Genomic DNA, 15,341 nt, shown 5'->3' with positions numbered 1-15,341 from the left:
AGATACTGGCTATTTTGTTTCTGTCTATTCCTAACGACCCCATTAAAGAATTTTATTTTTTGTTATTACTGTGCATTGAGGCAACATTTTCATTCAGCTATCCACCACAGTCCCAAGACTATTTCCTGATTGATCAGCCCCATTAATGCATACGTAAAGTTAGGAATATTTGCCCCAGTGTGCATCACTTTTCACTTAATTTTATTTGCTATATTATTAACCACTCATCTCATTTGGAGAGAATCTTTTTTGCTTTTCATCTTCCTGAATAAATCAGTGTCATGTATAAACCTGGAAAGCGTGTGCTCACTTCAATACCAGCAGGGAGGCAATGCAGGGGTCAGGAATACCATTTATAGGGGGGCAGGGGAGATATCAACAGAAGTATAGTGTCTAGACCATGTGATGTGATAGTATCGCTTTACTCTGCTCTGGTAAGACCTCACCTGGAGTATTGTGTTCCATTTTGGGCACCACATTTTAAGAAGGATATAGACAAGCTGGAACAGGTCCAGAGGAGGGCGATGAAGATGGTGAGGGGTCTGGAGACCTAGTCCTATGAACAAAGGTTGAAGGAGCTGGGGATATTTAGCCTGGAGAGGAGGCGGCTAAGAGGTGATATGATCACCATCTTTAAGTACTTGAAGGGCTGTTATATAGAGGATGGTGTGGAATTGTTTTCTGCGGCCTCAGAAGGTAGGACCAGAACCAGTGGGTTGAAATAAAATCGAAAGAGTTTCCGGCTCAACATTAGGAAGAACCTTCCTTTAAGAGCTCATGCCAGACTGGCCCTGTGATATAACCGGGAGCTACAGAGGATGAAATGAGAGCTGAGATGGCTAGAGTGAAGGTGGCAGCATACCCGCAACAAGGTGACAAGAACATCTTACAGAATGTTTGTACTGTAAACCAATTTTATTATTTTTGCAATATATTGAAAAAATATTCATCAAACATATACTTAAAGATATTACACTACCAATACACTACAATTTTCCTCCTCCCCCCACCTCCTCTGTTTCATGACCTCCGCCGGTGTTTAAAATAATTACAAAAAGAAAATAAAGGTGAATTTCACAATTATAGAATCTTCACTAAAAATTACAGTCACCTTAGCACAAGAGAAACCAAACCTATGCAATGATTTATAGTTAACCCTCTATTTGTCTGTTAATCTAGCCCTCTGCTGAATTACATATTAAATCAAAAACCAATGTTTACAGCCTTATCTTCACATTAAAAATTCAGTTAATGTTGTCCAAAATCACTAAGTATCTCTTCATTTTCCATTGTTTTTCAACATATTTTTGAAATTTCTCCCAGTCATCTTTAAATTTTTCTAAATTACAGTCTTTTAAGATTCTAGTGAGTTTGTCCATTTCACTCCAGTGTAGTACTTTTAAGATCCAGTCCCATATCTCTGGTATTTTATCTTGCTTCCACATTTGCACATATAATGTCCTCGCAGCTGAAAGCAAATACCACACCATAGTCCTACCTCGCTTCGGAAAACTTTCCATTTGTAATCCCACTAGAAAGACATCTGGTGCTCTCTTAATATTATAACCCAAGATGTTCGAAATCTCTTGCTGGATCAATTGCCAAAATTGTTTCGCTTTTTCACAAGTCCACCACATATGGTAGAAAGAACCTTCATGTTTTTGACACTTCCAACACCTGTCTGATATTTGATTGTTCATTTTTGCTAATTTCTTAGGTGTCATATACCACCTGTACAGCATTTTCAAACAGTTCTCTTTTATATTATAACATGTCGATATTTTCATAGAGTTCTTCCATAGGTGTTCCCATGTCTCCATTTGTATTTCTTTATTCATATTAATTGCCCATTTTATCATTTGAGATTTCACTACTTCATCTTCTGTAGACCATTTCAATAAAAGCTTGTAAATCCTTGAAATCAATTTTTCTTTGTTGCCCAACAGCATTTTTTCCATTTCTGTTTGATCTTGTCTTATTTCTGTGTTTCTAATATCATGCTCCACCAAGCTTTTAATTTGTTGCAGTTGGTACCAATTAAATTTATCCTGCAGTTTTTCCACCGGTTTTAGTTCCACCTTGCCTCCTTGTATTTTTAGCAGTTGTTTATATGATAGCCATTTATCTTCCCTTCAAAGCCGAAAAGGAACCCCGCTGGGAATCCTCGTCAGCCAAAGTAAACCCCCTCAAAATTCTTCAAGCATGTCTTAGACATTTCCCTCACTGAAAAATGTAGGCAGCAGGCGTTGGAATCGCCTTTTATGCCCAAAACAAAGGCTCCAGTCTGCTCCTCCTGAAAGAAGCGGGTCAATTCTCCATGTTCCAACTCTGGAAGTCTTACAGGATGTTTATGAAAGCCTATGAGATGGCAGTGAATGCTGTGAAGAAAGCTTTCTGCGCAGCCTCCATTGCATCTGCGAGCTCCTGCATGACCCAATTATTTAGTACCATTTGGTCATTATTTACTCTGCCACAAGGCAGACAGAATCATAGGGAATTGGTTATAGACTGTGAGGCATTCGCGAGCCATTTCACAGATCAAGTCTTGTCGCTCCAGCGGGAGCTCTCACCCACAATAGAAACAGTAGGAGAACCAGAGACCCTTGTCCTTGGTCCCCGTTTGGATCATTTCACCAATTCTCTGCAGAGGATGTTGACAGAGTCCTTGGTGCTGTAAGACCTACCACTTGCCTTCTGGACCTATGCCTGTCTTGGCTGGTGAAGGCCCGTGGGAATAGGTTTCGGGACTCAGTGAAAGACTTGTTGCTGTCATCTGGAATATTTCCAGTGAGGTTGAAGGAGAAGGTGATAAGAATGCTCTTGAAGAAGCCATCTTTGGACCCTGTGGTCCTTACCAACTACTTCCCAGTGTCAAACTTACTATTGCTGGGCTGAGTGAGCATCAGCTGAACAGCTCTAGGCCTATCTGGATGAAGCATCTGTGACGGAAAGCAATGGGTTAAGCATAAGCTGAAGACGCACAGGGCTGCGTCAGGTGATCTGAGGGTGGGGGGCAAAGTGCTCTGAGCTCTCAGGGAGGAAAAAAAAGTTAGTTGAGTGAGAGAAACTGCTGAGGCAGGAGTTCAGTCAGTTGGAGTCTGACAGAGTGGAGGCCTGTCAGAGAAGTCTGTCAGTGGGGACCTGACAGAGACTGAGAGGGTCAGTTAGTGCCGGCCAGAAGGGCTAAGAGGGCAGTTGATCCTGTGAAGAAGCTGGAGACGGAGACGGGGAAGTCTTCCAGAGACTGCCAGCTGGACAAAACCAGCCAAGAGGGCTGTGTGTGTGTGAGTCAGTTAAGACCAGGATGGTCACAGACACCGGGAAACTACTCTAAAGATCTAGTGAGGAGGTTGAGGGAGTGGATGTGGGTCTGAGACACCAAGAAGGGCTGAGAGGAGAGACTCCAGTCGAGGGGTGAGACTAGACACATCAATCCCAAGAGGCCAGACCTTGGCTAGAGGTGGAGAGTGAGTTGAAGGGAAACTGTGAACTGTGTAACTGTGAAAGATCCCAAGAAAGTAAAAGTGAATGTAAAGCCTGAAACAACAGAACAAAGTATAAGCCTGTGAAAATATCTCCCATATCCCCAGTTAAGACTTTTTGTTACAATAAATCTGTGGTTTAAGTTAAAGTTCTCGTGAGCCTATATATTTTGTGGGAAGAATAAACAAAGCTGCTGGGGTCCCATCAACAGAACAAGTAAAAATACCCCGAAGAGACGAAAATATAGAGATCCAGTGAGGCCGTGAGGTGGGCGCTGCTATAGCATCCATCCTAGATCTATTCTAGTCCAAGTTTTGCCAAGGTCATGGGGTGGAGATGGCACTGGTTGTCCTTACAGATTACCTCCGGAGACACTTGGATCAAGGCAGGTCATGACTGCTCTTGCTGTTAGATCTGACAGCAGCGTTTAACACGGTCGACTATGAATTGTAGGCCCACCACCTCACTGACATCAGTGTTAAGGGGACTGCCTTGCAGTGATTTTCCTTCTTTCTCCAAGGTTGAAGATAGAGGGTGGTGATTGGTGAGTTGGTCTTCCAGTGGTACCCACTGGAATGTGGAGTGCTGCGGGGAGGAATTCTCTCACTGATGTTGTTTAACATCTTATATGCATCCCCTCACCCAGTTGGCATGGAGGTATGGGCTGGGAAGTTGCCAGTTTGTGGATGACAGCCATCTCTAGCTGTTGATGGACAGCCATCTGGACTCTGGCCTGGTAGATCTTGAACGGGCACTGGAGGCTGTGGCTGGGTGGCTCAAACAATGTAGTTTGCAACTTAATCTGTCTGAGCTGGGGTGGAGTTGGTTCTAGAATTGGACTCCTGACCCTTGATGGAGCACCACTAGTGCCAGTGCTGATGGCTAGAAGCTTTGGGGTGATCTTGGATGCCTCGCTTTCTGTGGAGGCCCAGGTCACAGTGGTTGCCAGATCTGCCTTTTACCACTTCGGCAGGTCAGTCAACTGATTCCTTACCTCTCCGCACAGGATCTCGCCACAGTGGGTCACCTCCAGGCTAGATTACTGCAATTCACTCTATGTGGGCTTGCCCTTGAATCTGATCCAGAAACTCCAACTGGTGCAAAATGTGGCAGCACGCCTGCTGACTTCAACCCCTATACAGGCGCATATGCAGCTGGTGCTCTGCCAGATGCACTGACTGCCAGTTGAGTAGTGGATCTATTTCAAGGTGATGATGTTAACCTTTAAAGCCCTTAACAGCCTGGGACCAGCATATCTAAGGGACCGCTTCTCCCCATATTCCCCCCAGAGAATTTTATGTTCTGCTGAGCAATATCTTCTGGTTGTCCCTGGCCCAGAGGATATCCTCTTAGCCAGGGGTCTCAAACTCATTCGTTAAGAGGGCTGGATCTGACACAAATGGGACTTTGTGGGGCCGGACCACGAGTGTCATAAAATATGTCAGGTAGCGGAGATATAAACTTTATAATGGACACAGACAAACCCAATTAAAGATATTTCTCTTTTCCAGCTAGCTTTTACTTAATAATTTCACAGCAATCAGTTTTACTGTTGAAGGTATACCGTCGCCGCAGAAAAACTGTACGATGCATAACATCAAGATTTTAGCACCAATCTAATTTTAGAAGGTTTTTAACTACAAAAATGAATAATTTTATAGAAGTATGATTTATAAGGTGTATGTATTTATAATATGTACTGTTTGATTGTTGAAGTGTTTATGTTGTGAGCCACCCTGAGCCTGCTTCGGTGGGGAGGGCGGGATACAAATTAAATATTATTATTATTATTATAACTTGCTGAAACTGAAAGAGTCTTAGCCTGGGAGCTTTAAAGGGTAAGAACAGGAGGGGGAGGAGGGGGGAGAAAAGAGCCCCACAGGCCTGATCAAAGCCTTGGTGGACGCCTGATCTGGTCCACGGGCCAGGTGTTTGACACCCCTGTTCGAGAGCCAGTTTGGTGTAGTGGCTTAGTGCGCAGACTCTTATCTGGGAGAACCGGGTTTAATTCCCCACTCCTCCACTTGCACCTGCTGAGATGGCCTTGGGTCAGCCATAGCTTTCATAGAAGCTGTCCTTAAAAGGGCAGCTGCTGTAAAAGCATTCTCAGCTCCACCTACCTCACAGGTAGAGGAGATTGTGACCGCTCAGAGACTCTGAGATTCAGAGTATAGGGCGGGATATAAATCCAAAATCTTAGCCTCAACAAGAGCCAAGGCTTTTTCTGCCCTTGCCCATACCTGATGGAACAAGCTCCCACTAGAGATCCGGGCCCTGCGGAGCCTGCTGCAATTCTGCAGGGCCTGTAATGTTCCACCAGGCTTTTAGTTGAGGCGGTGGGCATCACGACCATCAGTATGGTCTCCCTGCCACATACTGGCCCACTCTGGAGTAGTGCTTCATTATGACTACATTTACTCATTGTTACTGTTCAGCCAGGGACTAGGTTTTCGTAATGGTCACCATCTGAATTTTTAATTAGTTAACTGGTTTGTTTGGTTTTATGTTTAGTTAGTTGTTTTAGAATTAGGTAATCTGTTTTATTGATGTGACCCATCCTGAGCCCATTTGGGAAGGGCGAGATAGAAATGTGAAGAAATAAACAAATAAAATAAATTTAATAATAATAATAATAATTTATGAACAGATTAATAACTCTAGTTCTAATACATCTCAGTACAACCAAGGCAGTTGTGGGGGGGGATTGCTTGATAATCCTAATTTATTTATCTTTTCCCCCAATACTCATTTTCCCAACTCTCAGGGTGACGCTAAATCTGAAGAGGGGCCAGCATGGAGTATTTTGCGAGACAACTTCATGATGGGAGCCTCAATGAAAGACTGGGACAAGGAAAGTGATGGGGAAGACAACATTGGTCGAGATGGGGAAATCAAACAGGAGAGCAGAAGTGACTTGGACTGATGAAATTGAAAACGTGTATATTTTGGTTAAATAAGGCAGGGGTGGCCAACAGTAGCTCTCCAGATGTTTTTTTTGCCTACAACTCCCATCAGCCCCAGCCAGCATAGCCAATGGCTGGGGCTGATGGGAGTCGTAGGCAAAATACATCCGGAGAGCTACTGTTGGCCACCCTCTGAAATAAGGATTTTGTTCATCCAGGCAGCCTTATTCTACAAAAGCAAGGACTTGTTAAAGATTGAAGAAAAACTGTTTTAACAAAACATTGTCCTACAATCCTGAAATCCTATGGTATTTCTTCACAAATTATTCCTAATTGTTTTTAGATTTTCAAAACATTTTGTACAGTCCAGACTGACTCCTCCTCAATCAGAAAGGGGAAGATGTTGCCAAGTTCATTTTAAGTTTAAATACTGCTTAATACTGCTAAATGTTGTTGTACTAACTTTTCCACTTTGATTTTTGTAATTTGGTTAGGTTTTGATCAGTTTATACAATAAATATTGGCGTACCAGAAACATGTATGAAATTAGCCATCTCACAGCCATTTTGTCTTTTTTTGCTTATAAAGGCTTAGCTTGTACTTCAGTAACCATTAATGTGACAGTTATGGTCTCTTTAAGTGATGATAGGGGTTGGAGGCAACCATGGAAAGTCACTTTCAAAGTAAATTGAAACATGTCATATCATTTTTGTATGCACGTGAGGCAGGAAGGACGTAAGACCAGACAATTTGGAAAAAAGCTCCAGTGGAAAAGGTTTTCACACTAAAATTGCAGTTGTTAAACATTTTAGGTTCAGAGGACAAAAAGAAAATAACAGATTTGTGGAATCAGGTTTAGGAAACAACTCATGGGCACTCTGTGAAATTAATGAGCAATAGGTTTAAGGGAAGTATTTTTTCACCCATAGAGTAATTAACATGTGGAATTCACTACCACAATAAGCTATAAGCATTGTATAAACATATGGAGCAGAGATCCATCAGTGGCTATTTGCCATAAGGTATAGATGGAACATTATGTCTGGTGTAGTGATGCTTTGCATTTTTTGTGCTTGGAGGCCACAGTAGGATGGCTTCTGGAGTTCTGACCCCAGCAGTGGACCTCCTGATGACACCTGGATTTTGGCCACTGTGTGACACAGAGTGTTGGACTGCATGGGCTATTGGCCTGATCAAAAATGGCTTCTCTTATGTTCTTACTAGGAATAAGGCCAATTGTGGGAATTAATACAATGGGCTCTAGAAAGAGGCTCTGCGTGAGTGCCCCAGCCTTGGACACTCAGAGTCAATTTGCTGTGGCATCTTACAATGATGATGATCAGACAGATGCTGAAGCTCAGAATTCCTTTTGTCTGCAGTTCATTATTGCTGCCTGTTCCTGTTGTATTTGGCCCTCCAGTGTTTAGTATCAATGTGTGCTTGTGGCATAATCTGTTTTCTGGGGGGTGGGGCTGGCATGGCTATGTTATGGTATGCCATAGAGTATGCACCTCAAGGTGGCTGCTTTCTGTAGGGGAAGTGATCTGACTTCAGCTTTTCATCTCTTTCCCTTCCCCAGCCTCTACCTTGGAAAAGTACAGTTTTTCTCCACAGTGCAGACCAAGGCAGGAGGAAAGCAACCTCAGCGGATTATAATGACACAGAGTCCACCCTGCAAAGCAGCTGTTTTCTCCAGGGGAAGTTATCTTTGCCATCTGGAGAGCAGTTGTAATTCTGTGTGATCTCCTGAAGACTGGCAATAGTGGCTCCCCCAGAGGAAATGGCTGGAGTCTATGGCATTGGACCTGTCAAAGGTCACACACCTCCTCAAGCCCCACCCTTTCCAGGTTCCATCCTTCAAATCTCCAGGAATTCCCCAACCTGGAGTTTGCAACCCTCTCTCCTTCCCAGCCAACCACCAGCCTACCTTTATCTGCCCCTCTGACTTCAGCTTTCCATCTTCTCCCCCCTCCCTGCAGCCTCTACCTAGGAAAAGCACAGTCCTCCACAGTGGGGACCAAAACAGCTTACATTATTTTCCTCTTCCCCTTTTGATCTGCACTTCAACCCTGTGAGGTAGGTTAGGCTGAAAGTCTGTAACTGGTCCAAAGTCATCCAGTCAGCTTCCACAGCAATAACCTGGGTCTGACAGACCCTGCTGTGACACATTGACTGCTACTGGTCATAGGGGAGCATTAACTACTGGTCATAGGGAAGCTGTTGCTGAACAGTAGCAAGCAGCCAGGCCTAGTTAAGTCATGCCAGTCAGGTGGCATCAAGTCACCCAGAGAATGCCGTCAGGTCTATGGTAATCAACCTCCAGGTGGAGGCTGAAGATCTCCTGGTATCACAACTGAACTCCAGACAATTTCTATTTCTTTTCCCCTGGAAAGAAATAACTGCTTTGGAGGATGGACTCTATGGCATTATATTTAGTTGAGGCCTTTCCCCTCCCTAAACTCTGATTTCCTTCGACTCCATCACAGAATCTCCAGGAATTTCCCAAGTTGGAGCTGGCAACCCTAGTCAGGACTGGTCCCAATGAGTTCTCCCTCAAAGGCCAAAACAGACCTGGAAAGGGCCTCCCCCCCTTCCTTTTACTGACAGAACCAAGCTTGGAATACTATGGTCACCTAGCAACAAGCACTGAGATAAAATGGGAGGACCTGGCAAAGGGGCCAATAAGATGTGATGACAGCTTCCCCAGTGGCCCAGTCCTCATCTGTCCTGGGGCTGGAGGGTGGGGTTGCTCTCCATGGAGACTGAGCAACATGTTTCAAAAGCCCAGTGCTTTGGTATCTACAGTATTATCACCAGTGGTGTTGACACTTAACATCTTCTGCTCAAAATACAATTTGAAAATTATTTGCTGACCATAATCACAATTTAAATGAATTGGACTGTCACATTGTAGTAACCCTACAGGTTGCATATATCAGGTTGGAGAGATGGAATTTTTTTTTTTTGTATTTTTATGAGCACAGGTGAGTGTGTGTGTGCAACTAGAAGTCATGGTGACTGATCCCTACTGGGGGCATGGAGAATTGACTGAATAAATCCTGCCTCTACCTAATGGCTTTAATAGTCCAAGGAGGTCTTCCATCCAAGTACTTGCCAGAGTTGACCCTGCTTGGCTTCCAAAATCTGACAAGACCAAGCTTACCTTGGCTATTCAAGAGAGGATGGACAGTTCAGTAAGTTATTTGAAAGTATAGTTTGGGCCCAGGTGTTCTTTATATCTCTTTGAAAACTGCCTCTTCCATTTGTTTTGAGCTGCCTAAGAAATTTACTCAACCAAGCCAGTGTTGTATGTAAGAGTGGCCAATTATACCTTACTAAGATCCTTGTTTGATATGCCTAATGCAAGTTAAGGGTGGGTTAATTTTTCTCTTTCCCAGGGGATGTAGGAGAAATTATATTGAGCATCTGGATGCCATAGTAAATTGCCAGCTATTGCAGAGTGCTTCTCTTACACCAGATGCAAACTCTTTTTTTGTGATTTATACTTTTAACTGAAGGCTTAGGACAAGTTGCAACAGTTCTTATAACCAAAGGAATCAGCAGAAACAGCTGAAATATACAGCATCAGAGTAAAAACCCACACAGTATCAATGCCAGAATTTTAAATACCAGCCATGCCTGACCACCCTTAGGCAGCCCAGATTAACAGTCCAATTCTAAGCAGAATTATAGACTTCTAAAACTGTTTAAATGAATGGGCTGAGAAGGGGGTAACTGTGCTGAGGATTGCACTGTTCTGGAGGTCAGGAAGATAATGCAGGGGTCTCCTAGTAATGTGGCTGTCTGTGATTTTTTTTTAATGTAATGTAAGCGCTTACCTCAATATGGATTATATTGTACACTCAAATTATGCTGCAGTAAACTTTCAGGAAGCATCAGATAGGGATTAGGTATTTCTACCAGGTGCCCTAATCTGGATGGCCCAGGACAGATCTTGGAAGCCAAGTAGAGCTGGCCCTGGTTACTCTTTGGATGGGAGATTATCATGGAATTCCAGCTTCGCTGTGCAGGAAGAAGACAATGGCAAACCATCTGAATTAGTCTCTTGCCTTTTAAAAATCCTACTGGGTTGCCTTAAATCAACTGTTGATGGCACTTTACACACACACATTCCTAACATCTATCAGTGCATTATGCTGAATATTTTATTGAGAACCTTCATACAGCTCTGAATGGCATACAGAAGAACAAGATAAAACCAGCTTGCACAAAGCCTTTTCAGAATTATCTCTGCCAAAAAAAGATGCACCGTCAATGATCAAATATTTCATCCCCTTAATCAGCCAAAGACTCTTTAAAAAAATCTACCTGAAAGGGGTTAAGAATGGTGATAGAAAGTGCTCTTGAACAAACAGAGGCACTTCCAGAAGGACTGGATCCAGTTATTCATATAGGGAGGCATAGTTCTTTAGAACAATTATAATTACAATTTATAATAGCACAATCAGAACCCCCCATGCATGCAGTGTCAGTAGTATATACCAAGTGTATGCCAGTGACTGCCAACATGGTGTTGAAAAATGCTGATCCAGGCCCATATAGAGTGTGTACTTCAAATCAGGAAATGTTCCAACCACTTTAAAAGGATGCCTGCATGATTAACAAGTCAAAGAAGCCATAAAAGGTAAAAAGGCTTTGTTTAAAAAGTAGATTTCCCTGGTCGAGACCAACAGAAAACACATGTTTTGGCAAAACAAATGTGAGTTGACAGTAAGGTGAGCAAAAAAAGAATTTGAGGAGTAGATGACCAAAAATATAAAGTAAACAAATAAGCATTTCTTCAAATGCATCAGGAGCAGGAAACCTGCTAGGGAAGTGCTTAAGCCTTTGGAGGTCAAAAGAATGAAAGGATTATTGAAGGAAGATGAAGAGATGGCCAGAGAAATTAAACTAATTCTTTTCCTGTGGGAAATGAAAGGCACACACCCATGCCAAGACCACTGTTTTGGGGAGGATATCTGAAGAACTGAGTCAACTTGAGGTGATTGCTAGGCAAACTGAAAAACTATGTCCAGATAGCATACACCAGAGGGTTCTTAAAGAACTCAGATATGAAATTGTTGAACAACTAATAGCTATATGTAACTTGTTGCTAAAATCCACCTCTTGCCAGACGACTGGAAAACAGCAAATGTCACTCCGATTTTTAAAAGATTCAGAGGGGAAGGGATCTAGCAAATTACTGGCTAGTTATCCTCACATTTGTTCTAGGTAATTAGTAGGAAGTGTTATTACAGAGAAAGAGTTTTAAGCATATGGAGGAACAAAGCCTGCTGAGGAAAAATCAGCATGACTTCTGTAAAGGGAAGCCTGCCTCACCAACCTCTTGGAATTCTTTGAGCAGGTTAATGAGCATGTGGATAAAGGTAATCTGGTAGACGTCATATACTTGAATTTCCAAAAGGCTTCTAATGAGGTATCTCACCAGTGTCTTCTGAGGAAGTGATGTGGGATAAAAGGATGGATGTGTCCTCTTATGGATTAAAAATTGGTTAAATTATCCAAGATGGTGAAAACCAAGATAATAAATTGTGAAGAGCTACAGGAGGATATCGGTAAATTGGGTAAGTGGGCAACCATGTGGCAAATGAAGTTCAGTGAGGGTAAGTAGAACATGATACATACTGGAATTTTTGAACATCCTAATCTAAAATATATACTGGCTGAGACTGAGATTGAAAGAGATCCTGGGGTTGCCGTGGAAAACTCAATGGAAATGTAGATTCAGTGTGTGGCAGCAGTAAAGAAAGACAAATTCCACACTAGGAATTACTAAGAAAAGGACTGAAAGTAAAACAGCCAATTTTGTGATGCCCTTATGTAATGCTGTGATGGGAACTCATTTGAAATCCGTGTACCCTTTAAATGGAGGTTTGATTCATGGAAGAGAGGTCCAGTAATGGCTACTAACCATGGTGACTGAAGAGAGCCTCGATATCCGCAGGCAGCAGACCTCTTACACCAGTGCTGGGAGGCAGCAGTAGGGGAGGCCTTTATGCCCCGTTTGCCCTCCAGGTTTGGCTGCTGTGTGAGAAGGGTTGCTGGACTAGATGGACCACTAGTCTGATGCAGCAGGCTCTTCTTACTCACCATGCACCCATAGGGTAATCAATAAAATCTAGTAAGAGTTGGATATCTCTGATTTTCTAGTAGTAGGGTGCAAGAGCTATATGGACTTTTGCTGGATTAGACAGCAGGCACAGAGAGCAATAAGAAACTGTCTTTACTGAGTCACTGACTTTGTTGATATAACCTACCTCTTTGAAACTGTATTTTATTCAAAACTGAAGAGAAAAAATGTGACATTTTAGTTGTGGTCAGTATATTACTAGGGTCACGCAAAAGCATGCTTTTTCAGCTCTTGTTACACTTGCCAATCATGAACAGAGAGCCCATTTTAATAAAGCAGTCCCAGTGTTTGTGAGCATCTGGAGCCTGTTCCATGGGATACTGTCCCCATATTCAGACAGTACAGTACAATGCAATAGGCAACATTTCATGCATGTGAATTATCATACAGCCCAATGACAGTCCTAGACCTTCTGCCACACACAACTCCGTAGTCAATTGCTTTAATAAACCATGAACAAACCAGTCAGCCTGATTTATAAACACTTAAAAAAACAACCTTTCCATTTGGTGTTCTTTGTGCATATATCTGTTTTAGCACAGCTCTATGCGAGTTATAGTCCTCCCTCCTATGTGCCATTTAATAACCAAACTATCCATTACTCTGGGGTGGAATGGATTCAGCCTACTACATAGATGCCAAACTGGCAAGGAAAAAAAGAGAAGGAAATGCAAAGTGTTCAGCAGCTACTGTAGTCAGATGGCAGAGAGAAGATACCTGAGGCTCTTGAGCTATTGCAGCTGTGCAAAACTTTGTTCATCTGCTGGTAATGTTCACTGCCAGCTTTGTGGGACATTGTATATTACCTGTACTTTGCAATTTTTTGCAGCTTTCTAGCTTCTGTCTGGATCAGATGCCCTAATTAGCCCCACCCATTTATGCTACTAATGGAGTGTATTGTACGTTCCTACTGTGGCAGGTTGCCCACATGAGACAAAAATGTACTAAATAGATTTTCAGATGCAGAATATTAGAATTTTAAAACTTATGAAGCTCCCAGTGTCATAGTACAGAATTCTATTAATGTTCTTCAGTTGTACATTCCCTAAGCATATAGTCTGATCACCTTCAGGTAACCTGATTAATAATAATGTTAAAGTGTGTCAGCAGGTTTTCGTCCCTCAAAAATATGTAGGAGTTGAGTAAATGAAAGAGAAAATCTAGCTCATAACTGCCAGATCGGCTATTGTGAGTTCTATCCAAGCATCTGGAATTTATTGTAGCCCAATTCTTCAAGGAGAGCTCAAAGCAAAAAGATGAGTTCTTTACGATTTTCAAGCTGATTTTGGTGTTAAGTGTATTAAATGCCTAAGGACCTATTAGTGCATGGCCTGATATCTTTTAGCATACAAGAAGACAAGCAGCTAAAATAACATGTAGGAAAGCATTAGGAGGGATGGAAGAACCTAGAGCTAAGTGAAGTAGACCTCAGCAAACTGGTATGAAATTAGATACTCAAAAAGCTACTTTATGTTTTGTTTTGCTGTGAAGTCACATCTGACTTCCTGTAAGTTTTTCAAGGCAAGAGACTAACAGAGGTAGTTAGCCATTGCCTGCCTCTGTGGCATGACTCTGGACTTCCTCGGCAGTCTCTCATCCAAATACTAGCCAGGGCCAATCCTGCCTTGATTCCGAGATCTGACAAGATTGGGCTAGCCTGGGCTATCAAGGTCAGGGCTCCAAAGACCCCTAGTGGTCTAGAATTTTGGTGTTAACAAAACAGCCCCCCCCCTTAATCTTCATTTACATACTTTCCCCCCACTGGCTTTAAATTAAAAGTATTCTTACAAGTTAAAGTTCCTTAGTCAGGGACTGGAGATTTAAGGCAAAATGCATGTGGGTTTACAACTCCTTATAAATTGTCATCAGGTGTAAGACTTTGATTAGTTGAAGAAGGCTGGCTGGCTAAGAATTTGGACCCAAGATTTCTCATGTCTGTGTCCCACATATTAAGGCTGGACATACTGCATTTTATCCCACCTTTATAGCAGCTGCACATCATGAAACCAGTCCTGGGTGTTCCTGTGCTGAGCCAATTTGGTACCAATTTTCTGTAGAGTAATAGGCTGTGTAAAATGTAATTATTTGTCTAATACTGTCAGCCATTATTCTTAAAAATCCTGCAGTCATGATATAATCATGTGAATTCCAGGCAATTTCTCTTCCTAATTAACCTGCTTTCATCAGCCTAATAAACTTATCCACATGGCAATGTATAATTTAGATTAATTTGTTTTCCCCTGCAAGACATGTTATTTAAATAGTGAGATTTTCCAGCAAGATAACATGGGCTGTGAGTGACAATAAATGTGAATATTATGTTAACAGCAAAAACCAAAGAGTGAAAGAAAACTAAATGAATATTTCTGGGCCAGGATCTAGGTGCATAGAACAAAATAGAAATTTTAAAAGTCATACCTTTGGAAATTAAGCATGCATTTAGAAGGTTATTTATTTGCAACATTTCTATCCAGTTTTTCTGCCCAGTGAGGTAGAACAGTTAAAAGGCACTTGGAAATTAAAGCAACATAATACATCATAAAATCAAAATAGCTAATACATAAGAGAACAGCAAACTATTTTAAATCAATTAAAATCAATTCATAAGAGAACAGCAAACTGAAAGGAATTCCTTTTGGTGCCATGAACAAGAAGGCCCTGTCTTGGGTTCCCAGAAAGCAGAAGCACATGAAGCAGGGCCTGAGGATGGCTGTAGGAATCAAGTAGGTATATATGGGAGTAAGTAGTTTTTGAGGTATGCTGGTCCCAAACCTTGTAGGGCATGCTTTAAAGTTCAATACCAG

The 15,341-nt window shown here is 42.1% G+C and overlaps 1 protein-coding gene across 1 annotated transcript in view; it reads left to right on the top strand.

Moving 5' to 3' along the window:
• The window catches only part of RRP15 (ribosomal RNA processing 15 homolog), a 47,704-nt gene extending 40,769 nt beyond the window's left edge, over positions 1 to 6,935 (top strand). Inside the window, exon 5 of the mRNA XM_060246616.1 lies at positions 6,248 to 6,935. Coding sequence (XP_060102599.1) covers positions 6,248 to 6,406 — 159 coding nt within the window. The 3' untranslated portion in view covers positions 6,407 to 6,935. The remainder of the gene's footprint in view (positions 1 to 6,247) is intronic.
• Positions 6,936 to 15,341: the final 8,406 nt, after the last annotated feature.

Source organism: Heteronotia binoei, chromosome 1, assembly GCF_032191835.1.
Source record: "Heteronotia binoei isolate CCM8104 ecotype False Entrance Well chromosome 1, APGP_CSIRO_Hbin_v1, whole genome shotgun sequence".
Taxonomy (NCBI): domain Eukaryota; kingdom Metazoa; phylum Chordata; class Lepidosauria; order Squamata; family Gekkonidae; genus Heteronotia; species Heteronotia binoei.
The sequence above is the reverse complement of the archived record's forward strand: the minus strand, read 5'-3'. Positions and strand labels throughout refer to the sequence as shown.